This window comes from Poecilia reticulata, linkage group LG4 (assembly GCF_000633615.1).
Source record: "Poecilia reticulata strain Guanapo linkage group LG4, Guppy_female_1.0+MT, whole genome shotgun sequence".
NCBI classification, from domain to species: Eukaryota; Metazoa; Chordata; class Actinopteri; order Cyprinodontiformes; family Poeciliidae; genus Poecilia; species Poecilia reticulata.
Genome location: NC_024334.1, coordinates 21,444,880 through 21,469,006, shown reverse-complemented (window position 1 = coordinate 21,469,006; position 24,127 = coordinate 21,444,880). Strand labels below are relative to the sequence as shown.

The following is a 24,127-nucleotide window of genomic DNA, read 5'->3' as shown; positions in this document are numbered from 1 at the left end:
ATTTGCTCAGGAACTTGCTAATTGCAAATTGGAAGTAAAAGCAAGCAGTTTTCATTCTTTTTGCAAATGAAAATGCTAAAAGTATGGCATACATCTCTGTTCAGCCTCTCCTGAGTTAAAAGTAATTATAACCACAATTCACTGGATCTCTCTACCACTTTTGCAATACCAGTTACTGACATTTTGTCAACTGTATTTAGGTCTGGACTTTGACTAGGCTGTTCACAGGCTAATCTGCTTTTTATTTGAATCTTTCCATTGTAGCTATGGTTTATTTATAGGCTCATTATCCCTCCAGGCCGGGTCTTTTGTAGCCCCTCACATGGTTTCTTCCAGCCCTATTTTTAGCTCCATCTATAATACCATAAATTCTGAGCAGCTTCCCTGTTCCTGCTGAAAAGAAACATCCCCACAGCATGATGCCGCTGTGGAAGAAGGTCAACTTCGTCCACATGTTTGCTGTCTCCCCTGTATGACTTGTAGGAAACATGACTTCTTCTTGTGCCTCTCTTATCCTATCTTTCATAAAAGGCAAATTTTGCTTCCTAACTTAACCCTGCATTAAGCAACACTGACCTGTCTGTTGTGTTTCTTGGTCTTTATGATGCTATTTGTTCACTAAACATTCTTTTTAAAAAAGCATGGAGACCTTTATATTAAACTGAGATGAAACCACACATATTTCTGTATTTATCTATGAATTGACTGCTAAGACAAATGGCTGCAGTGGATTTTATTTTAGCCATATGCAACTTTGATCAAAAATATGCTTAACATATTTGTTAAGTATATTTTTATCCTGACTCTGATTGGTTCTTCCTAGTTAGCACGGAAAGAAGGCAGAAGAGCTTGTTTTTTATGTAAAATATGTAAATAAAACATCATTATTTTTTATAAAAGTTACATACTGCAGCTTTATAGGTGCTGGACAAAAAATGTACACCACACTTTTCTGATTTTAAGATGTAATATATGTATGCAAAATAAACATGCAACTTTCAATCATACCTCACACACACAAAAAATGCGCAATGTGTTTGTCCAGCTAGCCTGTACATTACAATCAAATACATTAAAGTTGGTGGTTATAATGCGAAAAGATTCAAATATTTTCCCATGAGAAAACAGCGTCCGTCCTGTTGTGGTTTCAGCTGCTGTGTCTCACGATGTGTTGCAGCTTCGGCCGCCGCCGCTGCAGCTTCAAAGTCCACAACTCAAACTGTGGTGCAGGACGGCGCCCCCCACTACGCAGAGGCAGACATCGTCAACTTGCAAGGCGTCACCGGAGGCAACACGTACGCCATCCCTGCGGTGACAATGGACCTGTTGTCTGGGAAAGACGTGGTCGTGGAGGAGTTCCCGCGAAAGCTGCTCACATTTAAGGAGAAGCTGGGAGAGGGCCAGTTTGGAGAGGTGCGAGTTCTCTACTTTCCTTCACTTAGAAAACAAAAGCACGAGCAAATGTTAAACCCCTTAATTGTTTTTTTTTTTAAAAAACCCTTTGCTGGTTCAGGTGCATCTTTGTGAAGCAGAGGGAATGCAGGAGTTTATAAATGAAGACTACTTGTTTGACGTCCCAGAGGGCCAGCCGGTGCTAGTGGCCGTGAAGATGCTCCGTTCAGATGCCAACAAGAATGCGAGGTGCGCTGCCTTCGTTGCAGGAGCTGGAAATATAACGACAAATAAAAGCAAACATGAGGTTACGATTCACCCGATTTATATAAAAAATCAACTTAAGCCACTTGCGCAAACTTTTTTCTGTGTGGACAGGAATGACTTCCTGAAAGAGATAAAGATCATGTCGCGTCTGAAGGACCCCAACATCATTCGCCTGCTGGCCGTGTGCATCTACAGCGACCCGCTCTGCATGATCACAGAGTACATGGAAAATGGAGACCTCAACCAGTTTCTGTCCCGCCACGAACCCGAGGGACAACTCGCTCTCCTCAGCAGCGCACCTACTGTCAGGTCAGCCAGCGACCGTCGCATTTCACTTGCAGTTGTGTCTTCCCACCACATGGTGACGTCTCTCGTCTCCCCTTCAGCTTCGGAGATCTGTGCTACATGGCCACCCAGATAGCCTCGGGGATGAAGTACCTCTCCTCCCTGAACTTTGTCCATCGAGACTTGGCCACACGGAACTGCTTGGTGGGGAAAAACTACACGATAAAGATAGCTGACTTCGGCATGAGCAGAAACCTGTACAGCGGCGACTACTACCGCATCCAGGGCAGAGCGGTGCTGCCCATACGCTGGATGTCATGGGAGAGCATCCTGCTGGTGAGGGCCGCACAAGTTCTCAGTTTCACTACTTGAGTGGAAGAAATTTTGCTACTGGTCATATATTACTCTTGTGAAAGTAAAAATAGCTCTATCAAATTACTATCTAAATTGGAGTACGTGCTTGGAGTAGACTTGTGTTTACCACCTGGAGTATGTGCTTTAAGTATTTAAAAATTTGAATGTTTTGACACTAGAGCGTAGTGGTATTCTTGACAGATGCCAGATCATCAATAATAATGCAGGAGTCTTACATTTTTCTAGCTTTTTTGGATGCTCAAAGACACTTTGCAGTTTTATGTATCATTCATTCACATCATAAGGCAACACCACTAAGACAAAAAGGGTTCTTCTTCTTCTCGCAACAGGTTTAAAGCTGCATATTGCCACCCACTGCTTAGGGGTGCAGTGTGTAAATTTACTGCGTGTCAGAGTAACAAAATAGATACTACACAACAAGACCGACATGAAGAAGTAACACAATGGAAATGTAATGATGCAAAAAAAAATTCTGCAGTAAAATGTAGTGGAGTGAAAGTATTAAGTTTTCCACAAAAATTCTTCTCAAGTAAAGCACAAGTTCTCAAAAGCTGTACTTAAATGCTGTACTCAAGTAAATCCGCTTTGCTACTGCCCACTTCTGCTCACAACCACAAACTACCACTGTGTCGAAGCGCTTACAACGCGGCGTCTCTGTTTGCGCAGGGTAAGTTCACCACGGCGAGTGACGTCTGGGCCTACGCCGTGACGCTGTGGGAGATCCTGAACTTCTGCAAGGAGCAGCCGTACTCCCAGCTCACCGACGAGCAGGTGATAGAAAACACAGGGGAGTTTTTCAGGGACCAGAAGCGGCAGGTGAGGGCGACTAAACGGTTTTAATTTCACGACTGGGAGAAAATAATTTGTCGATGTATTTCATGTCTCGCCCTTTGATCTCGCAGATCTACTTGCCTCAACCTGTGCTGTGTCCGGACTCGCTCTACAAGATCATGCTGAACTGCTGGAGGAGGAACGCCAAGGAGCGGCCCTCCTTCCAGGAATTACACAGAGCCCTGTTGGATTTACAGCCTTAAGCCTGCGTAGTGTTCAAGACACTTTAGAGTCTGCGCACATCTCTGGAGAAAAGGGATGCCGCAGACACAGTCCAGGTTTAAGCTATGCTCCTATTCAACAGAGAGACAGGATGGGAGGCCACCTGCTGGCTCCAAGCTACAATTTCGGGGACTAAATACTCTCTCTAAAGGTTGATCTGTATTCCAGTTAATGCAAAGGTTTTTATTATTATGAAGCATAAATTTAGACAAAGTACTTTATCACAGTTTGAAAAGAGAGGCACGGCCTGTCGGGTGGGTGTGGAGGAAGCCAACATTTAAATGTAGCAAGAGACATTTGGCACTTTTAAAAATAAACACTCAAAGTAGGGAGACTTGTGTCTGGACATTTCTTTCTTTGTTGCAGAATTGTCCTTGGCAAAAAAAAAAAAAAAAATCTCATACCTGTTTATGTCCCCTACAGTGGTGCCGTATCTAAAAGGAAAACGCATTTATGGCCAAAGTCACCACAAAATAACCACAACGTCCAATTTAAGACATGACAAGGACGTGCCACTGTGCCAGGATGCTTCAGTGGCAACATGTCTTGTTTTTTCAAACCTCCATTCTCCAATCCAACAGATAACAAAATATCCTGAAGAGAAGATTTAACTTGTTTTTTTTTGCTGTTGTTTTTTTTTCAAAGTTCAATCCCACAAATTCATAATTCTTACAAATGTGGCCCCCATTTAAGGTGAAATAAACAGGCGTTGGAGTGGAATAAGATTTGCAGCCGATGTTCCAGTATTTTTACAAGAAAGCAACAATCGACCAGACATGAATTTCCTTACTGTTTCTGTTTGGTTTATGTGTAAATGCAATGTGTAATAAGTGGTTTATCTATCCCATGTTACAGTGTTGTTTGAAATATTGCTTTCTTGTCTTTTCTTTTGGAAGACTGCTTGAATGTAGAAAGGGAAAGTGCAGAGCCAACGCTTACTTTCATATTTGATTATATTTTAATAGTTTCATCGTGTTCAGAAAACTTTATACATGCAGAGTAAAAATAACAATGAGTGCATTTTTTTCCATCTCCCTGCCATTTTCCTGAAGTAGTTTTTTACAAATGTACATGACTGTGTATTTCCGATAGACATGTTTAAATTTCACGTATCGTTTTTTTTTTTTTTGTATCAGTATTTATATATTGACTTGTGTTTATGACTTGTTTATAGATGTGCATAAGAGTATGCGCTCAAACCAGAGCGTCACATTTGGCTTATTGCAGCATTTCTTCTTCTTTGATTTGTGTATGTTTTCTTTCTGTTGCAAAATCTGTTGCGACATCCTTTTGTCTGCAGCTGAATATGCTTTGAAGAAATCCCGTTGGAACTTTGTGCCGGGTCGTTGTCATGGGCCGTGTGTTGGTTCAAAGTGTGTGTGTGCATCAGGTGTGATTAGAGAGACGTTGGTAAGTGTTTTCTGCAGGGATCCTAGACAGTCAGGAAAAGAGAAAAGTTTGATCTAAGTATTTTCCAGAGGAAAGGCATGAAAAGGAAAACTCCTTGGGACATCCATCCATTCTTTTTACAAACACAGAAAAGGGTCACAAGTGGAGAAAGTTAGGGAAAATATCATGAAAGATTTACAAGAACTCTGGTTCTAGATGTCTATAGCTCTTTCTTGTTGTCACTGAAGCAGAAAAAATGTGGTATTTCACCAAAACAATGAATTTTCTTGGATGGTTGGAAAGGGTACGGTCGATGAAGATCAATTTTAAATGCATTAGTTTAGAGCTCATCTTTTACTGGTGCGTCCGCCTGGACTTCATGCTGCATTTGTCTCATTGTTTTTCTCTACTTGTTCTTGCTTTATGTTTTTAACTTTAAACACAAGCCCCAGTCGTCTCACCCGTGAAAGACAAATGTGTTTCTTTTTCTGCTTGGCAGGATAAAAAGATAAAAGATATCGAGCTCAGGTTCAAATTGATACACATTTATGAGTTTCATTGCATTCATTCTCCTTTCAATATTGTTACAAGTGCAAAACAAATATGCAAAAACATCTGAATAAAGTACTAGTTTCTTTCATTTTTAGGATATTTTTGTATGAAAATTGTTACATTTCTGCAAGATTTTGTTATATATATAGATATGTTGTAAACAAAAGTTAGACCTTGATGGCGACAACCCAAATAAAAGTCCTAACATGTACTCTTTGTCATGGTCAGGACTCTTTGTTTTGCTCCTGTGATCCAATTTTTCAGTGTCTGGAGTGAGCGGGACCTTTGTGGCTGGGCTGGGGCGTAATAAGATCTCATTGGCTGGAGTGCTGCCACAGGATCCAATCAGAACATGGGGGGTGGAGTTAAACTGAGACTACAGAAAAGGAAACCAGTTCCCGAACCAGACACGCAACCTTTTTCCTCCAGTTCTCCTGTCGCGCTACAGGTTTTGGCTTTACCAAGATGAAAAAGGTGGTTTTGGTGACTGGAGCGAACAGGTAACAACCCAGTTTATAACCTCTATTATGAGAAGCCCGGTAATTGACTATACCAATTAAAAGTTCAATCATTTCAGGCAGAATAATGAATTGTTCCATTAAAGATTAATTATATCAACTGTGTTGTCATTTTTAGTTAGATGTGTACTGATCTTGTTTTTGTGGCCACTTTCAAATATCCTGTTTTTCTTCTTTTAAGTATTATAATAGCTTTAAAATATGTCTTTCTTGCGTTCTTGCTGTGAAAGGTCATAATTTTTTATAAATTGGGGCCAGAGGAGACGCCACACTGTTTGTGTGTGAGTGGTCAGTGTGAAACAGGGTTTTGCTACATTCAGCATATTTGCAATATGTGCATTAAACATTGCTGTCAGTATTTCTAACAAACTGATAATCTCTTACCTTAGATTTGGGTTTTCCACAATCCTACCAATATGTCCAAATCCTACATGTCCCCTGTCCCATGTCCCAAGCAGACTGAGGTCTACAGCCCAAAAAGATCAAGCAACACAACCTTGCTTTAGTATATTTAGTCTTCATGGTATCTCCTGAATTGCTCAAGATCCATTTCACCCTTCGGTGTTACATACACAAAAAATTCCAGGCATGAAACCACCAAAACTGCAGCAGTACAATATGATGGAGCAAAATGACCAGCACCTGCTGGTCTGGTTGTGTTGTGGTAGCCTGAATGCATAGGAGGGCTGTTATATAAAACACTGTGAGAAAAATAAACAAAAAACTTCTTCCTATACCATATGTCCTTCCTCTGGCTTTATTTTTAAACAATAAATAGATCACCTTGAGTTTTCTTCACTCAGTAAGAAGCACAGGTGTGGTGCTTTCACTTATCGGGAAAATGTTAGATTTAAGTCTGTATGACAAGTTGAAAATTTCATATGTGAGCGTGTTATTATTATGTTATTATATCCTAATTGTATAGTTGTAATATTAAAACGGTCTAACGGTTCCTCTGCAGCGGCATCGGCCTTGCGCTGTGCGAGCGTCTCCTCTCACACGATACGGAGGGCCTGCACCTCTGCTTGGCCTGCAGGAACGCGCAGCGAGCTCAGGCGGCGCGGGCTGCCCTGCTCGCCTCTCACCCTGCAGCCCAGGTGGACCTGCTGCAGATGGACACCAGCAGCGTCTCCTCTGTTCTCAGAGCCGCACAGGAAGTCAAAATCAGGTGGGAGGATGGACTTTTATTTATTTTTTCCTGCTTAAAGCATTTTCAAAAAAAATTGCAGCACACTTCAGTTTAAGTCTGCACCTCAGAAAAGTACTTCAGGATTACATTATTTTTTTTATTATTATTTTGTCGTTTTCAGGTACGAACGGCTGGACTTCCTCTACCTAAATGCAGGCATCATGCCAAACCCAGAATTTGATGCAAAGGCCTTTTTTAGAGGCCTCTTCTCCAGGTAAATAACTGATTTCAGTCACTCCAGACTTCAAAGTTCATATATTTGTAAGTAAGGATGTATAAAAACAACAAAATAAATAAATTAATTAAATTCAATTAATAAAATATTAATGTGAATCAAGGCCTTTTATGGAACAAATTTATCTTTCAAAATTAATTCATAAAACCAATAACTGGTTGTTTTCAATGCTTTCTTCTCATTCATTTTGTCAAATATGTGCTCACAGTAAGGCGATCACTATGTTTGCCACCGGTGAGGGGATTCTGACTCAGAAAGACGGTGTCACTCCTGACGGCTTGCAGCAAGTTTTTGCCACCAACCTCTTTGGTCACTTCCTTCTTGTAAGTCGCTGCTGCAGGGTGTTTTGACTCCTAAATGATAACAAAAAAAATGGTTTGCTTTCAGCAAGTCTCTGGTTTTCTGCAGGCAGCCTGTGTGTCCTTGCTGGAAACAAGCAAGGCTGACACCGAATCCGTTTGTCACTTAGCAACTGTCCTCATTAAAAATTAACAGCACATTGAGGGCCTAAGGTCATGGCAGACATTATTCAGCTCAATTTGCTTCTACAGGGGAGTTTATGATTGTATTAAGTTGCCATCGATGAGTGAGTTTTGCGAGGTTCATGGTTGGGTGTCAAGGAGTCATTGGTGCTATTGGTGCAGTGAAAGATCTGTTTTTTTTACCCTGTAAGACTGAACTGATCAAAGTTGACATCAGAGTTTTTTGGGATGATACTAATTTACGGTTTTCTTTGATCGTTTTTAGCGATTGCTAGTTTTAATAACTAACAGTGTTCTTTGATGGAGGTAGCATTTTTTTTCTGTGCATGCACTAAAGCATATATCCCTAATATTTATCCAGTGTTTATTAAACTCAGAAAATTGCAACTTCATGCTTTTGGTTCCTAAAAATAAATTTGAGATCCTAGTGTGGATAGAAATAACCCGATTCTGAAGTTTTTGGGGATGCTCATCCAGAGTTGACTCTTTTGTTTTGACCCAGATTAGGGAACTGGAGCCGGTTCTGTGCCAAGAAGGACGAACCTCGCAGCTGGTTTGGACCTCCTCCAGTAACGCTAACCGTTCCGCCTTCAGTCTCGAAGACATTCAGCACCGGAGAGGAACTCAGCCTTACAGCTCCTCCAAATACGCCACAGACCTGCTCAGCCTGTCTCTCAATCAGCACTACAACAAGCAGGTTGGAAAATTAAAAAAAAGAAACACGCATTTAATGTCACTTAACGCTAAAACAAAATTAATCAATGCAGGTCTTTGCTTTAGGGTTTGTACTCGTCTGTCGTCTGTCCTGGATTTGTGATGACAAACCTGACCTTTGGCATTCTCCCGTCGTTTCCGGCCTTTCTGTGGACACTGCTCATGCCTGTCTTTTGGCTGGTGGGTTCAGCTTCATGAAGCGTGAGGACAACACGAAAACATCCATGCTTTTTTTTTTTTTTATTCTGTAACGACAAACATTTCCTTCTCCTGCCAACAGATCAGGGTGTTCACCAACACTTTTACCCTGACACCTTACAATGGATCTGAAGCTTTAGTGGGTAAAACTAAAATGTTATCACTTACAAAAAAACAGTTCTGCGCAATTTCACGTTCTGATTTCTACCCTTCTTGGCAGCTTTGGCTATTTAGGCAAAAGCCTGAATTTCTGGACCCTTATGCTAAATACCACAGCTTAACATCAGGGCTTGGAAACAACTACACCCAGCCACACAAGGTGCAGCAAGTAACTGCAGATGTTTTTTTGTTTTGTTTTTTAAAATTTGAATTGTGTTAAAAACAGCTAAATGTTATGTGGTGCTTTCCCATTTGCAGATGGACATTACTTTCGAGACATCAGAATCATTATACAGCAAATTACTTCAACTTGAAAGTGACACGAGGAAGAAAGTGGCAGAAACACAACCTGCAGGCCTCTCGCCGAAGACCTGAAGGACCTTAATGATAGCATTTTCTTTCCTTTAGTGTGGAATGTTTATTTTTTTCCCAACCAGTAGCTTGCAGGGAAATTCACACCCACTGAACTTATCTGCCTTTTCTATGTAACCTCAAACTTTAATGTATATTTTATTAGGATTTTATACAAAAGCGTTAGACAATTGTGAAGTGGATGGGAAAGGATCTATGGTTATTGAAACAATTCAGAAATGTGGCTAACATTTCTGTTTAGCCATTCTAGGTTGATAACTTTGCTGCAACTTGCTCCTGCCTACAGGTATTTTTGGGTACGTCTGTGCTTCCATTTTTACTCACTCTGTTTTGTAAAATAGCTCAACCTCAGGCATATATTCAAGAAAACTCATCCAATTGGTCACAAATTGAATGAAAATTATTCATCCCAAAACATTTTAGTGTAGTTTTTGTTGTATGTCAAGCAGGGAGGTGGGGAGTTGTACACCTGGCAGGTGAACTTCCAGCTCTCTCTTGCGTCTAAAAGGTTTTCCTTGTATCCAAACTCTCCAGTCAACTTTGGACTCTAAATACTTAGGACATGACTTCGAGAGGCAATTGCTCGTAGTGGATTTTATTTAGGGGCAGAAGAGTAAACTGAGGTGAATGCTAATACCTGCCATCCTTTTAATACCATGAATCATCCCCACTTTACAATGTTAGTCTAAATCCCAACATTAAAGTTTTGTGGTTCGAAATTGACCTAATGCGAAAATGCTCACGGGTTATGAATAACTAAAGCACTGGATGAAGTTCATTAATTTCCCTTCATTTAGAAACGTGTGTGTGACTTTGCAGCAGAATGGATTTTAAGTGTTTTAAATTATTCTAGGTCAGGTGTGATGTAGTAGCAAGGTCATGCATTTTCTGTTAACTGTTGGAGGGGGAAAGAAAAGGTGCAATGCATCTACTTAAATAGGGAGCAAATTATAAGAAAACAATAACATAAGAATATTACCGATTTTCTAAGACGTTGGCGTCCTGTCATCACATTGCAATCCAGGAGGGACTGTTTGTAATCTGGTTATCAATCCCCAAATTATCCAGACAAAACGCAGCGCTGTCCGTCAGCAGACTTTCATCGTCATCATCATCATCATCATCGCCGTCGTCGTCGTCATCATCATCATCTTCCCAGAAGTTGACATATGTGCTCTGTGTGAGCGTCTCCGCTGCGTACGGCGGCGCGGCCACTTGCAGAAGCCCAGCGGCGCACCTGACGTCCCGCTGTGGAGAACCTGGTGCGCACATCCAGCGGCGCTCCCTCGGCACCCCGGCTTGGTTTCCAGCGGCGCACTCTTCCTCCTCCGCTTCGCTCACTTTGGGGTTGCAAAAAGCCCACACCATTCCGCAGAAGTAGATGAAAAATGTGCCCATGACCATGACCATGAGCGCATAGGACTCTATCATGGCTTTAGTAACTGGAGACGTCATTTTTCTTCACGGAGAGCAGGAGCATTGATTGTGCTCAGAAGCGGCTGAGCGGGTCATCATCATCCTGATCATGAATAAAGGGGGCCGGGCCTTATGAACAAGACAAAATCTGCTTTCAAAGTAAACTATTACAAATAATACTTCTTTTTTTATTTATTTATTGTAATGTAGAAACTGAGGGAAAACATAAATAAAATGTTATTGAATAGGCCCACCATATTTTTGAAGTGAATACTTTTGTTCAGTGAAGAAATTTTTACAGGGTTGTAAATCCTCTTACTTCACTATATGACTTTATGTGACATAGAGGCCAGTTTCATACAGACATTGATCAATACTGGAAAGACAAGAGAACATGCCATTCAAGTAATGTGTGCCGATCTTAAAATGGAGACACGGGGAAGCTGCCTCCTTCATGTTGATCAAACCTACAATCAGAGTAATAATTAAAAAGTTTTAAACTGTCTTCACAATGGGGAAAGATGATCACAATGGAGGTTTTTACAGAGAAGAGCAGAAAAGATGGACATATTTTGTTACTGCTTGTTTGCATAAAGGGAACCAGTTGTTTGAAAGTGATGAAAGAAAAGTATTTTCTGTCATACCATCACAAATGTAAACGTGTGGAGTTTGTATATCTGAGACTTTGACTAGAACCTTGTGCTTTGGTCAGATGAAACTATAAGATTGAACTTTTTGACCCCAAACACTCCAGATGGTTTTACTGCACCGTGGAGAACTTGGGATGATGTTCGCCTGGTAGGTCATCACTGGGTCCTTTAGTAGAATTATTAACCAAACATATGGGCAAATCTACAGAATTTACTCACTAGACCACTTTACCAGATTTTAATCCAGAAGAAAAGCTTGACCTCTTTTTTTCAATGTATTTTGTAACTTTATCAAATGTTAGGAGAAAACAGATCTGAAAAATGGGGTACCAACAGTTGTAGTCCTCGTGGTGTTGTTTAATAATAATAATAATAATAATTTCCAAATGTGGAACTTTGGATTTTCATTTTTTTCCCCCAGTAAATTTTACTACATGTAAATGTAGTTTCAAAATAAATACATGACTGAATAATTTGAGAAATTGTTAAGATGGAAAAAAATGTAGCAAAGTCTATAAAAAAAACCCGGAGTTTAATTAATCTATGCACAAGACAGTCATGTGATTGTAAAAAAGAGTGTGCATTTCTTAAAGTGTGGAAAATGTTTTGTTGAGTTTTATTCATTGCTGCAGATGCACTTCACTGGCATGTTGCATAAGCCTAAGATTTTATCTGTTATTTAATGAAACTCTCCAATTATGTGTTTTAACGACATAAACATTTTTTGAACCTTTTACATTTTTTCCTCAAAACTCAATTGAGAGTAAACATATTCTACAAAATAAGCAAAGTAAAGCTCATATCCACACCAATGAAAAAAAATTGACAACTTAAGAAATACTAATTTCTGCAAATAAAAAAGTTAATGATTCCGTAATTGCCAAATATAACGTGCACAGCTGTAGATTAAAAATTACTGCCAAAAGCAAGGGCGTAGCCAAACAAGAGTGAAATAATTTTAACTTGCAGCACATCTAAACATCTAGATATTAGTGTGTAGACGTGTTTCTGGGGTCATTTCTTGTGAATTTAATAAACAATTAGGCCCAACTAATTTCCTGTCCTTTTAAAAAACAAATTAACCCCCAATATCAAGATAATTCTTGATATTAGAACTAGCAGGTTGAAGAACCTGATAGTTCTTCAATTATATTAAAGAACTAACAGGTTATCTTGCTAACGTAAGTTTTAAAATTGACAAACTGCGGAGAAAAGCACCCCTGACAACTAAATAGTTTTTTCCTAAAAGTGAAAACAACAACAGAGTGCAGGACCGGGGCGACCATGCTTTCCTTTGCAAACCGATTCAAAGCATTTGCATTGTGGGTAATTGAGTTTTTCTTTCATCTACTCCCTAGCTGCTATCACGGCTACGGGTTTCCACGGAAACTACACAACCCACCCGCGCAACCTCCGAAGTCCCGGATGTCTACCGTGCCGGAAGAGAAGAAGGTCCTTTCCCAGCCATCTTGTGGCTTCATCTAGCGAAGTGCTCGCACCAAGCCTCGTAGAATCGGAGGAAAATCCTGCTGAAGGGGCGCCATCATGCCCGGACAAATGCAAGAAGGTTTTGGCTGTGCCATAACCAATCGGTTCGACCAGTTATTTGACGACGAGTCGGATCCGTTCGAGCTGCTGAAGCAAGCCGAAGTTAAGAAGAAGAAGGAGGCTGCAGCTCCTGGTGCCGCCAAGACTGCAGCGCAGGCTGCCAAGCAGCCCAAGAAGGAGTCCCAAAAAGACAGAAAGACCCCGCTGGCTGATAAGAAGGAGGAAACCCAGGCTCCAGTTCCACTTAAGAAAGATGGTAATATTTAATGCACGTTTTGGGCTCCAATTAGTCAAAAGAGCAGCCTAAAAATTTAAGCTAACAGGCTAAGTTGCTCGGTTACCAGCTAGCCGTTATAACCGGGCTCTGTGACATGAGGTCGGCTTACTCGCTATTTTAGTGCCTTAAGATGAGTGACATTTGCACGAACAACGACTTTTACCCAAACATAATTTACGACTGGGGACGGGAGGTTTCTGCGATACAAAGATAAACAGTTTGCGGCCCAGCTAGTTTTAGCTTTACACCCCCCAAAGGGCCTGGTTGAACAGAGAGCCTAACTAACAGCATGCTTCAGTTAAATCGTTAGCTCTGCTCAGGAGCCACTCGAAGCCAAACTACTTGTTGCTGCATACACCGGGAATCATTTAAAAATAGAACTATTATTGGTTAAAGCGGAAAAAAAAAAAGAATTTCCGGAACATGTGAGAGGACGGTAACACGTGTAGAGAAGATATGTGTGAGTTTCAGTTTGGGTTTTTTGTTTTGGCGGATTTCTCTGCTGACATGCGGGGCTGTACGCTCCGGCCGAGCTGAACCTCGTGGTTGTAGGGCGTGTTAAGGCACAACTTCCACACTCTTACTTCCTACTGGCGCACAATAAACACTCCGCACGCGGTCGATTTGCAACAAATCGCATACGTACACGATTAATCGTTTTTGTATCAGCCGGTTTTTGCCCTGGCTCAAAGTAAGTCGTGACTTTTAGGTGAAAAGGCGCTGCCTGCAAAACGTAGACTGAATCAGATTAGAAAATTTTTTTTATGCGTAATTGAGGTTTCATCACGTCGAGCTGACAAGTAGGATCATATTTATCTGCCTGAGAGAGAGGATGAGACAGGTGCATTGATGGTGGTTCCACCAGCTGCTGCTGCTGCGGTGTAGTAGAGCGGATCTATTTCTGGATCAGGCGATTTAGTCAATGGGAGGGACTTGTGTTACACTGGGCTGGTGGCTCTGACTCAAGTAGGGGAAAAAAAACTGGGTCACCAGTAATCCCAGTAGATTTGGTGAGGTAACTATCACAAATTAAAAGTGAATTATGAAACTCACATTAGGGCTGAGAAATAACCTTTCAGAGAAATCCTGAATCACTAACTTGCCAACAACGCCACCGACCCCGGCCTCTCCTCGTCTTTATTGACCACGTTAATTGCAATTATTTGCTCCACTTGTGCAGAACAATGTTTCTTTTTCTTGCCTCCTGACTCAGCGTTGGGTGTGGACACGGCGATGCTGCAGGTCATCTTATCACTTTTTTAAAATATTATTATAATTTCAATTCCTAGGTGCTGGCATGAGGAGAATGGGCAGAAAACCAGAGGGCGAAGGCTCCAGACCTCAGGGCGGACAGGGAGACGGACGGCCACCCGCAGAAAGACGGCCGGTGGACAGGCGGCCGCCCCGCCGCTTCGAGCGGCCTGCGGGCGAAACCGCAGAGAAACCCGAGGGCGGCGAGTTCTCTGTGGAGAAGTGAGTTTGGACTGATAACAGACCAGCATGAACCATAACTAGAGGGAGTCCAAAACAGATGCTTCAGTTAGAATATTTTCTTTATTTCTTTTAAGCTAATTACATAAAACTTTTATTAGTCATCTTTATTATTAAAAATAGCATAATAATAAACATAAGTAACATTTTAAGTTTGAAATGGAGCTTATTAAATTCTACCCCCAGTTGTCTCATCTAAATATCTCCGTTGTGCATATTTACACAACTGAGATTTTAAAATGCATGCTATATATTTCCATATTTAAAAAAGGCCAATAAATCAACTTCACATTGCTGTGTCTGAAATTCATAAAATAGATGATCAGATTGTAGACCATTGGTTTGTTTTCTTTTTACCCTTTTTAATAACTGCATCAAAACTACAAACTCCATCTATAAATGCATCAACTTACAGGATATATGTGACATTTTAAAGTTTATTACAAATCAGGAGAAGGTTGGGGAAATGTACTCTGATGCATATAAATAAATAAATGGGTTTAATCTTGTAGTTCTTAGATTTTCTGTTGGTTTTATAACTACAGCTTCTGACAAGGAGCTGGTTATATCTCTTAGAAAAAGAAAATTATCTGCAAATCAGATCTTGGTAAAAACCAAAACGTATCAGTGAGGAAAAGCTTAAATAGTTTCTTCTCAGCTTTTTTTTGTTTGCGGAAAGTAGTTAGTAAAGACATGAAAAAGAGCTTATTTAGCTGCCGAGTTATGAAGCAGATGAACTGCTGGATATCTTATTAAAGACTGCGGGAGTAGATGTTGGAGTCCAACATCATTTATCATTTAAAGTTGCTCCTGTCGAGATAAGACATTGAAAGGCATGAACATTTAGAAAACTTATATCCGTAGCAGATAAGCAAAATGTTATTTCCACAAAACTAAATATTGATGGCAAATTTAAATACAAATCTCCATAATTACTTTCTTTCTCTTAAAATTGTAAAAAAAAAAATATATTTTTTTCTCCTCAGGCCCGTTGGTGATAGGCCAATGAGGGGTCGTGGTGGAGGCAGGGGAGGTCGCGGCGGACGAGGCCGCGGCATGGGCCGCAGCGACGGATTCGACTCCAGAGGAAAACGGGAATTCGACAGACACAGTGGCAGTGACCGATCGTAAGTGTTCCTTTGAATCCCCTCCTGGGCTGAATCAAACCCAAATAATTTGTGCTCGAGATGTTTGCGCTCATGCTGCGTGTGTGTCTTTATCACGATTGATGTTTCGGGGGGGATTTCTTTCCCTCTCCAGTAGTCTGAAAGGTGAGGACAAGCGTGGTGGGAGTGGATCGCACAACTGGGGCACAGTTAAAGATGAACTGAAGTGAGTGCTTTCAAAAGACGGATGCAAAAACTTTACATGTTTCTAGTTTCTAAGGAAGCCGGAGCCGTAACAATGCAGGACATTGAGGTTTTTTTTCTGCTTTCTCCGCAGTGAGCTCGACCAGTCTAACGTCACCGAGGAGAACCCAGAGGGAGAGGAGCATCCACCCGCTGACTCTGAGAACAAGTAAGTTGTTGTTCCGATGAAGGAAGACAATGTGGAACGAAAGACACCGATGCTAAACATGCCCATGCTAACATTTCTTTGTGTTTGTGTGTGTTGAAGGGAGAATGAGGTTGAAGAACAGAAGGAAGAAGGGCCTAAGGAGATGACTCTGGACGAATGGAAGGCCATGCAGGACAAAGAGCGGGCCAAGGTCGAGTTCAACATCCGCAAGGCCAACGAGGGCGCTGACTGGAACAAAGGATTTGTGCTGCACAAGTCCAAGGCCGAGGTGAGACGTTTCCCAAAGCTCCTAAAGCCCCACCTCTCCTTTTAACAGAGCCAAATACTGTTTCTATGTGTTTCTGAAGTCGTTATAAGGATCCTGGCACCACTTGAGAACTGAACCGCAAACATGATCCAATGAATTTTACTTGAAACCAAATACAATGCTGCTTATTAGCGCTGTAGTTAGGTTATGTGTACTATTTATTTTTAGCTTAATGCTCAATAACTGTAATAGTTTTTATGAAACATTCATAGTGTGAACAAGGTTATTTCTATTCACTGTTCTGTTATGACACTAAGACAAGTAAACAAGCTGACATTAGATAGTTTATTGCTACAAAACTGATGAGAGGAGGTGAAATTGGGCTTCAGGGAAATCTCAAAATGCCAAAGTGTTTAGCAGAAGGAAGAGTTCATTGTAGGGGGTGGGTGACAGGATCGTACTTTTATCACGATATTTTGTGGTAATATAACGGTAAAAATAGGAACTATTACTTCTCTTTTAGGTAAGTGTTCGACTGTGACAGCAGTCATATCCTCACAAGCACAAATAATGTTCTTGAATTTGTGATGCTCTTCTTTAGGACATCAGTCACATAAAGAAGTTGATTTGTATCACTAAACTGCACATAGTAAATGACATCTAATCATTTCAAATTTATTGATATTTATCAATACTTTAATTTAACAAACTGTGGAAAAAAGGGTAAAACTAGCAGTCCTGACAATACAGACAGTTTTGGGGAGTTTTAACCATCATTAATTGAAATTTATGACAATAAATCAGACTTCTGATCACAGTAAGAAATTTTACTTGATAAAGAATATGATCAATATGCTTCCCTAATGCGCTGTCGCTGTGCATATTAGTCAGACTAGCTGTCAAATGTCTCACATTTTAGTACATTCTTATGTTTTTCTGATGTGATGATTATATTCTGAACTTCTCTTAAAGCAGGACAAGAAAGGTGACCTGACTGAGCTTGACATCGATGATTCCAAGGTAAAATGTTACCCGTTGCATGCAGCGGCTCAATCTAAACCTGTATGCAGACGGGGTTGGGACTGCGAGAGCACACTTCTAATTAATAAAACCCTCTTCGTTTGTTCTGTAATTCAGGGCGACGAGGAGCACCACTTCCGGAAACCAGCCAATGACATCACGTCCCAGCTGGAGATAAACTTCGGAGACCTTGGCCGTCCTGGCCGCGGGCGCGGAGGACCCCGCGGCGGCCGGGGAGGCCGTGGGCGCGGAGGGGAACGCAGCGAGCGTGGTGAGCGTGGCGAGCCCACCAGGCCGGCACGCGGAGGAAGGACTGACAGGGTAAATAATCCGGAGCAACGCTGCTGCTTGTTAACCGTTTATCAAATTCCCATCCTAACTGTCCTCCATTCGCTCTTGCTTGCAGTCATCTACGTCTGTGCCGAACGTGGACGACCCAGAGGCCTTCCCAGCCCTGGCTTAAGCTCCGGCTGTCAAAGCCCCCTCAGGCCTTCAGGAGCCTCCTGAGCACCTCCACTACGAGGCTTGCATGTTCCTGGATCCTTCAGCAAAGTCAAATGATGGCGAAGACTGTCATAGCTATGACACTCTGTGAGGACTGAGTTTTATTCAATAAAAACAAAACAAAGATGGAAAAAAAAACAAAAAGAAATTAACAAAAAAAAAACACATAAAAACAAAAGGACTTCTTGCTACTCTGGAGCAACTTATTGGTAGAGGTTTTGTACTTTGAAACAAAGTAGCAGGGATGTTTTCATACAGTATTTTTTTCAGAGGTTATGCGTCGTCCATTAATAAAGTTTTGTAATTGCTGCTTGAAAATATGCATTTTGAAATGTAAGCATAAGGATATCTTTTGGCGTGGTGAGTGCTGTTGCTTGTTTGCTTTAAAGCGGGCGCCGCCGGAGCTCCAGCTCGGGCTCCGCCTCACCTGGCTCATTTCAGAAGTTACAGCTCCACTCATTGAGATTTATGGGTTTATTCCCCCCACCCATTCCTTTAGCACTGAGATATTGTTTTATATTTTATAGAGGAGGTCTATTCTTGTATGATCTTCAGCCTGTAAATCAACTATTTTCATAAATTCTTTCAGAAACTGTATTTCACAAGGTGCACACAAAAAAGGAAAAGAGAAAAAAAACACTGGTATTTGAAAGAGATGCTGCCTACATTGGAAATGTATGTGGAAAGGCATGCAATCTGGACTTTTCATTTTATTTTTTACTGAAATGTTCTTAAAAGCTTGTCTTTTTTTTTTTTTTTTTTTGTGGAACACATTGGAAACGCGTCCCAAATTTGAATCCCAGTTCAGTTCAATCGAAGAAGAAAAGAAAAAAAACTCCACGCGTTTAGGATTTGCTCGTATCGGAAGGATAATCTTCTGACGTCTCTTCCTCCCACGCTCATTTCATCTTAGGTCATTATCAGCCACTTGCAAGTCAGTCGCTGCCTTCCTCTTAGTTCTGAGTGACGAGGAGAGGCGTTTCTTTCCGTTTCCTCCCCAACAGCTGAGACGCGACCGGAGACCGCTGGAAAAGCTCCGACCCTCTCTCGTTTACACACTCCGCTCAGCGTTATAAACTCTGCTCGGCCTCGGGTTTCTTTCGGTCTGTGCTGAATGTTTTTCCTCTGCTGTTGACTTGCTCTGTAGTTTCCACGATGGCACCACTGCATAATTGCTCTGAAAGAAATACAGTTGTCCATAGTGTGGAACAACTGAATTGCTCTACAAATGTGTGAATTCCAGCCCTGCTATTAGACCTCTGTCGGTAAATAAAGGTGGTCAACAAAAAGCTTTTTGTCCTGTCGTCGGGGGTTACAAACTGTTGCTCTAGACATGCTTGCAAATGTTCAGACCGATTTTAATACACCTGCTTCCTGATGAGATTTACCTGAGTATCTTTAAGTTGGGAGTGAAGAACACTCATTTGCTGTTTTTTATACAAGCTTTTGCAATTTTGAGGTAAAAAACATAACTTTTTTACACATTGGCAACCACTTCATTAGTACCATCAACGGTTTAAACCTCAGACTTTTTATTTTGTCTGTGCTGTTGATTTAGTAGCCATTTGCATTTCAATAAATCAACTATATTGATTATTAAAATGGATTATTGATCCTATAGGTAGATTTGCTGCCAAACATACAATAAATATGACTAAAAATGAAACTTTGTGCTCAAAATATTAAAAGCCTCAATAATAAAATAAAACGGTGCCTGAGCACACATGGACAAGATTAAGATAAATATGTAATTTTTTTTGGTTTTGAAGATTTAAAGTATAATTCAAAATCAAACTTTGTTTTCCAGAGTTTCTTCCCTTTAATTTGGGCAAAATATTGATTAATCTATTGAGTTTCAGTCTCACTAAACAGCTGCTAACATTCTAATAAAACCTTGAATGACCTCCAGAAATAAAAAAAATTACAAGCACATCTGGCATGTTGAAAGAAAGTGAAATATTTACATGGCATTTGTCCAGCGTCTTCAGCTCAAGCTATCAAAACTTTCCCTGTTTTTGCTCAGATCAGTTTTAAATGCGGCGCCTACCTGGGGCCCCTGGGCTAGAACCAGTTTGGGGGCCCCGTCCACTACAGAAGCTTTCTACTGCTAATGAAAATTACATCCTAGACATGAATTAGTGCGTGGTAGGTTTAATAAGTCTGCCTGGTCACTAGCTCCATGTTGTTCCCCCCAAAAAAGTAGTATATCTAATTAATTTTCAAATACTGTTCATGTTAATAAAAATCCCCAATTTTGAATACATTTCACTTGATGTAGGCCTATAAGTTTTAAATAAAGTATATACGTTTTATGTAAAAATTTATAATACATAACCCAATATAAGTTTTAAAGAAGTTTTTTTTTGCATTCATTACAAAAAAAAAAGTCTTTGGGGCCCCAAAAAACTGAAGCCCTGTGCAACTGCCCCTGTAAGTTCTTCTACAGGGGCAGTGAGAAACATTATTTAATTGAGGACAAGCGTCACAATGCTACACTTTTACAAGCTAACTTTTCTCTAGTTTTCTCTAGTTTTTCCAGCGACGTGCTAGTTATGTCACATCCCAGTTCTGTTCTCAGTAATATCGTGATTTAGGAGGCCGTGGGGGATTTGACAGCTTCACTTAATGTCTTGTTATTTTAAGATGTTTCACCTTCCATTCAAAAACCTGTTTCAGTTCTAAACATGGGTTGGAAACATCACGCCTGTAAGTCACACTCACAAGAATGAGCTGCGTGAGTCACTGAACCTACATGTTTGGGTCGTTGTCACTTAAAACCCCCAAAATGCCGACACGTGATTTGTTTTGGCTGCATTACGCACAGTATTAGCAAGATTGTGAGGGAGGGGGGAGATTTTAGGTCCAATTTTCAAGACTGCTACTTTCCTTTTCTACAATCTGAGCTTAGGTTGAGGAAGTTTAGACCTGGACAGAATTGTAGCAAAGTTGCTCTTCCTCTGCTCTGCTGCTGTTCCTCGTGGCTGACTCAGTTGCAGTTAAAAGCACCTGAACAGGTATTTCTTGTGGAGAGGTGATGAAATCAAGTCCATTGGGTAGAACCGCTTCCTCGGGTTGTGTCACTTTTTTATTTTTCCAGTGGGAAACGTTGGAAGTTTGTGTCTCAGCGACATGCTGTGTTGTCAAGCTGCCGTCATACGTAGTAAACTAGACCTGAAGGGATCATAATGAAGTGTGGATGTGGCACATTAACTTCTAACAGAGCATTGATGCATTGTAAAAACAAAGCAGTTTTCTACTCTAGTTTTACTTTTACTGTACTTTTGCGAGTATAGTGGAAAACAAACTGGAGTCTTTGTCTATTAAGAAGAATGTCATCATGATTCAAAACGGTTTTGGTCAAACTGACCTAAGTTGCCCAAATACACGTTTTTATGTTGATGTGAAACTCTTGCTTTTTTTACATTACAAAAATCATACCAAAAAGTTTTGGTCTGGCTTTCTAGTGCAAATATCTTGAATACAATTGAAATAATGATGAAACTAACTTGCATGTAACTTTTTAGTACAATATGGGAGCGTGTTTTAAGTCAATAATTCCTAATAGTAATGGAAAAGTACTAGCTATTAGTGAAACAATTCACTTTTTTTTATCAGTGTTTCTTGTGATTTAGTTCTGTTTTATTCCAAGCGTATCCAAGATATTTTTTGCAGTGTGTGTGTGCTTTATTCAGCTCTGAAACCTGAATGAAAATCTTAAAAACTTCCAAATGTTTTACTGTGCTCACAATAATCAGACAAATCAAACAAAGGATTCGGTTTTAATTTGATCAAATTTGCATCCACATTGAGATAGAATGAAGAGCGTAGCAATTAATATACAGCAATAATAAAAAAAAAAACAACAACAAAAAAACATGTAAATAGAAGACATCTGCGCATGTAACAGGAAGAATAGGCGTAGATCCGAAAATTCATGACGGACTAAGAGAAGTCAAATCTGCCTTTTAGAGATTAAACCTTAGTAAAATTCCTCTTGTCTCTTTCTTTTAGTTCTGCTTAGTGTGTCCATAGACGTTCCATTGGAAAACAATTGTAATGCCTGGGAGGATTTCTGCTGAACTGAAGCTTGGCTTGCAGAGAGGCAGTTCTTTGTGATTTCTAAAAGCAAAGGAGGTAGTTCATGCACGTCTCGGCTGAGAGTTCAATTTGGAGAGGCTCGGCGGGTCGCTCTAAGCGTTCTGAAAGAAGTCGCCGCAGTCGATTTTCACTGCGTCCAAGGTCAGCTTCCCTCCAAACCCCACAGGTTCCATGAGGATGCTGAGGCTGGGGAAAAACTGCATCCCTGGAAACTCCTCCTCGTCCTCCTGGTCGTAGTTGTCCAGATTGTCCTGCCCGTGGGACAAGATGTAGTCGACGGTCGTGTTCGTGTCCTGGGAGGTCTGCGTGTGGCCGGAGCTGTCCGAGTCGTGCGAGAGGCTTTTGATGTAGGTGGTCAGAGGAGGATAGAGCAGGGCCGACAACTCGGTCTCTTGGCCCTCGCCGTTCTCGGGAGGGAACGCCGAGCGGTCGCTCCTGGGTGAGGAGGAGTCCCCCATCCGCCTGCACAGCTCCTCCACATCCACCAGGATGGTCTCTTCTTCTGCATCAGTGAAACTGGAGTTGTGAGACGGGAGATGCAGGTTCATCTTGCCCTGAACGGAGAGGAGGAGGACGAAGAGGGTCAAATCGGAACAGTGGCGGGTTCGACCAGCGGTTGATCCGTTAAAGTTTTGCTACATTTTTACCTTCTCTTTGGTACACTCTTTTGCCCACTTGCTGTTTGCAGGGTCTGGCACAACATCAGGCATCAGACACTGGAAAATCTCTTTGAACCTGAGATATGGAAAACTGTTAACCAGCAGTTAATCATTCCCCCCAATTTAGATTTAAAGTATCCTTTACATCCGGCTAATTGGCTAATTTTAAGGTTTTGGAGAGACCTTTCCAGAGTCCTGACTGGAGTTTCACTGAAAGTCTTTGGATAAACATAGAGCTGACAACATGGCTGAAAAACATATCACACACATACCTGTGCTTTACTGCTGAGCTCTTCCACAGAAACAGAGTAAACAGCACCATCACGGTAACGAACACACACATCAGCACAGTGGAGAGATGGTCGTCTTCTGCAACAGCAGCAGGATGACATGTTAACACCACGGGCCAATGAAATCAGCAAGAAGAGCCAAAGCTGTCAGCACAGCCAGTTTAACGATCAGACGATGCAAATGGCAGATACGAAGATGCTCAAACTTTTCAGTGCAAGACTATGTTAATGGAATAAAAGCTGAATTTATCGTAATGTGTCGCACGTCTTCACAAGGTGCCCGTAAATGTGAAAATCTGCTTACCCTCGATGTAGAACTTGATCTTCTGACCGGCAGGACCTTCTCCTTTCGAAGTGGAAGCGCTCATCCACAAGCTGTAGGAATCAGGAGGAAGACCTTCGATGGGATACGACGCCCGCGATGCTTCCGCTGAGTCTGGTCAGGACAAAAGGAGACATTCACCGTGAAACTATTCATGCGTCCGTCAGCCAAGAACCAACATTTTGTTTTAGTTTTTCTGCAGCTGAATGCTCAAATCTCATTTTAGTAACATTTCCCTGCCTGATGGACTTAAAAAAAAAGTTAAAATGACTCAAGATTCTAATAATCATGAATAGGAAGCGGTTATTAAATTAACACGGCTGGCAGCAGCGTTCTGACGAGCTTTGGCACCGCAGTGTTTTTAATCCCAACCACATCCTCTTCACATGGCAAAACAAGACGCAAGTGTTTATTGGATAGCTGCGTCTGCTTTCGTCGTGAGCATTAAAGTGAAGCAAAACGATTAAAGTGGCACAACGCAGCACGACTGCTTTAGTGACACTTTACAATTAAATTGTTCTTACAACGCGTCTGGACTCCTTGGCTGTTCTCCAGGTAGATGGTGAACTTTGTGATGCATCCCCTGCGCTGCGCCCTGCGAAGCTGCATCCAAGACACCGTCACCTTGTTTCTCTCCACCTTTTCTTGGGCCGACGGACCAATTTCTGGAGCTGCAAGCGACACAGCAGAGCCGCGCAGCGACGTCGATTAGGTCAAAATTACACGACACGAAATATGTCTGACCATTTCGATTAAGATCATAAACTTAGTCGAAGTTACACTGTTGAGCCCTACCTGCTTCCAACGTGGCGATCCCTTTAAAGCTGGTCCTGCTGACCGAGCTCTGGTTGTAGAAAACATACACCGCTCCTTCATAGCACTCCCATGGATTAATATCTGCAAATGT

At 41.2% G+C, this 24,127-nt stretch overlaps 4 protein-coding genes across 10 annotated transcripts in view; 3 read left to right on the top strand and 1 right to left on the bottom strand.

The window, feature by feature from the left end:
• The window catches only part of ddr2a (discoidin domain receptor tyrosine kinase 2a), a 32,319-nt gene extending 26,795 nt beyond the window's left edge, over positions 1–5,524 (top strand). For both annotated transcript variants that reach the window (XM_008407286.2, XM_008407285.2), the window contains exons 12-17: positions 1,178–1,413; positions 1,514–1,641; positions 1,771–1,968; positions 2,046–2,280; positions 2,986–3,135; positions 3,222–5,524. In XM_008407286.2, the coding sequence (XP_008405508.1) occupies positions 1,178–1,413; positions 1,514–1,641; positions 1,771–1,968; positions 2,046–2,280; positions 2,986–3,135; positions 3,222–3,353 (1,079 nt within the window). In that variant the 3' untranslated portion in view covers positions 3,354–5,524. The remainder of the gene's footprint in view (positions 1–1,177; positions 1,414–1,513; positions 1,642–1,770; positions 1,969–2,045; positions 2,281–2,985; positions 3,136–3,221) is intronic.
• Positions 5,525–5,615: 91 nt separating this feature from the next.
• Positions 5,616–9,903, top strand: hsd17b7 (hydroxysteroid (17-beta) dehydrogenase 7). 2 transcript variants are annotated; one of them, XM_008407284.2, is made up of 9 exons: positions 5,624–5,813; positions 6,793–6,999; positions 7,142–7,234; positions 7,464–7,578; positions 8,240–8,434; positions 8,518–8,631; positions 8,732–8,788; positions 8,870–8,968; positions 9,067–9,903. In XM_008407284.2, exons 1-9 carry the CDS (start codon positions 5,779–5,781, stop codon positions 9,181–9,183), a joined length of 1,032 nt encoding a protein of 343 aa, XP_008405506.1. In that variant the 5' UTR covers positions 5,624–5,778; the 3' UTR covers positions 9,184–9,903. The 2 variants fall into 2 exon arrangements, 1 of the variants encoding a protein (XP_008405506.1); XR_001776554.1 differs by lacking the exon at positions 9,067–9,903 and having other exon boundaries at positions 5,616–5,813; positions 8,518–8,652; positions 8,870–8,902.
• Positions 9,904–12,666: 2,763 nt separating this feature from the next.
• serbp1a (SERPINE1 mRNA binding protein 1a) lies at positions 12,667–19,140 on the top strand. Of its 5 annotated transcripts, none has more exons than XM_017304470.1 (9): positions 12,667–13,050; positions 14,361–14,544; positions 15,549–15,689; positions 15,826–15,894; positions 16,006–16,080; positions 16,177–16,348; positions 17,300–17,347; positions 17,465–17,668; positions 17,754–19,140. In XM_017304470.1, the coding sequence occupies exons 1-9, from the start codon at positions 12,792–12,794 to the stop codon at positions 17,808–17,810; spliced, it is 1,209 nt and encodes a 402-aa protein (XP_017159959.1). In that variant the 5' UTR covers positions 12,667–12,791; the 3' UTR covers positions 17,811–19,140. The 5 variants fall into 5 exon arrangements, with proteins under 5 accessions (XP_017159959.1, XP_017159958.1, XP_008405510.1 ...); XM_017304469.1 differs by having other exon boundaries at positions 12,668–13,050; positions 15,823–15,894; positions 17,303–17,347; XM_008407288.2 differs by having other exon boundaries at positions 12,668–13,050; positions 15,823–15,894.
• A 2,473-nt stretch (positions 19,141–21,613) lies between these two features.
• Positions 21,614–24,127, bottom strand: part of il12rb2 (interleukin 12 receptor, beta 2a) — an 11,336-nt gene continuing 8,822 nt past the window's right edge. The window contains exons 11-16 of the mRNA XM_008407291.2: positions 24,016–24,117; positions 23,745–23,891; positions 23,203–23,334; positions 22,881–22,977; positions 22,597–22,684; positions 21,614–22,503 (exon numbers count right to left, since the gene is read on the bottom strand). Of these exons, the coding sequence (XP_008405513.1) occupies positions 22,042–22,503; positions 22,597–22,684; positions 22,881–22,977; positions 23,203–23,334; positions 23,745–23,891; positions 24,016–24,117 (1,028 nt within the window). The 3' untranslated portion in view covers positions 21,614–22,041. The remainder of the gene's footprint in view (positions 22,504–22,596; positions 22,685–22,880; positions 22,978–23,202; positions 23,335–23,744; positions 23,892–24,015; positions 24,118–24,127) is intronic.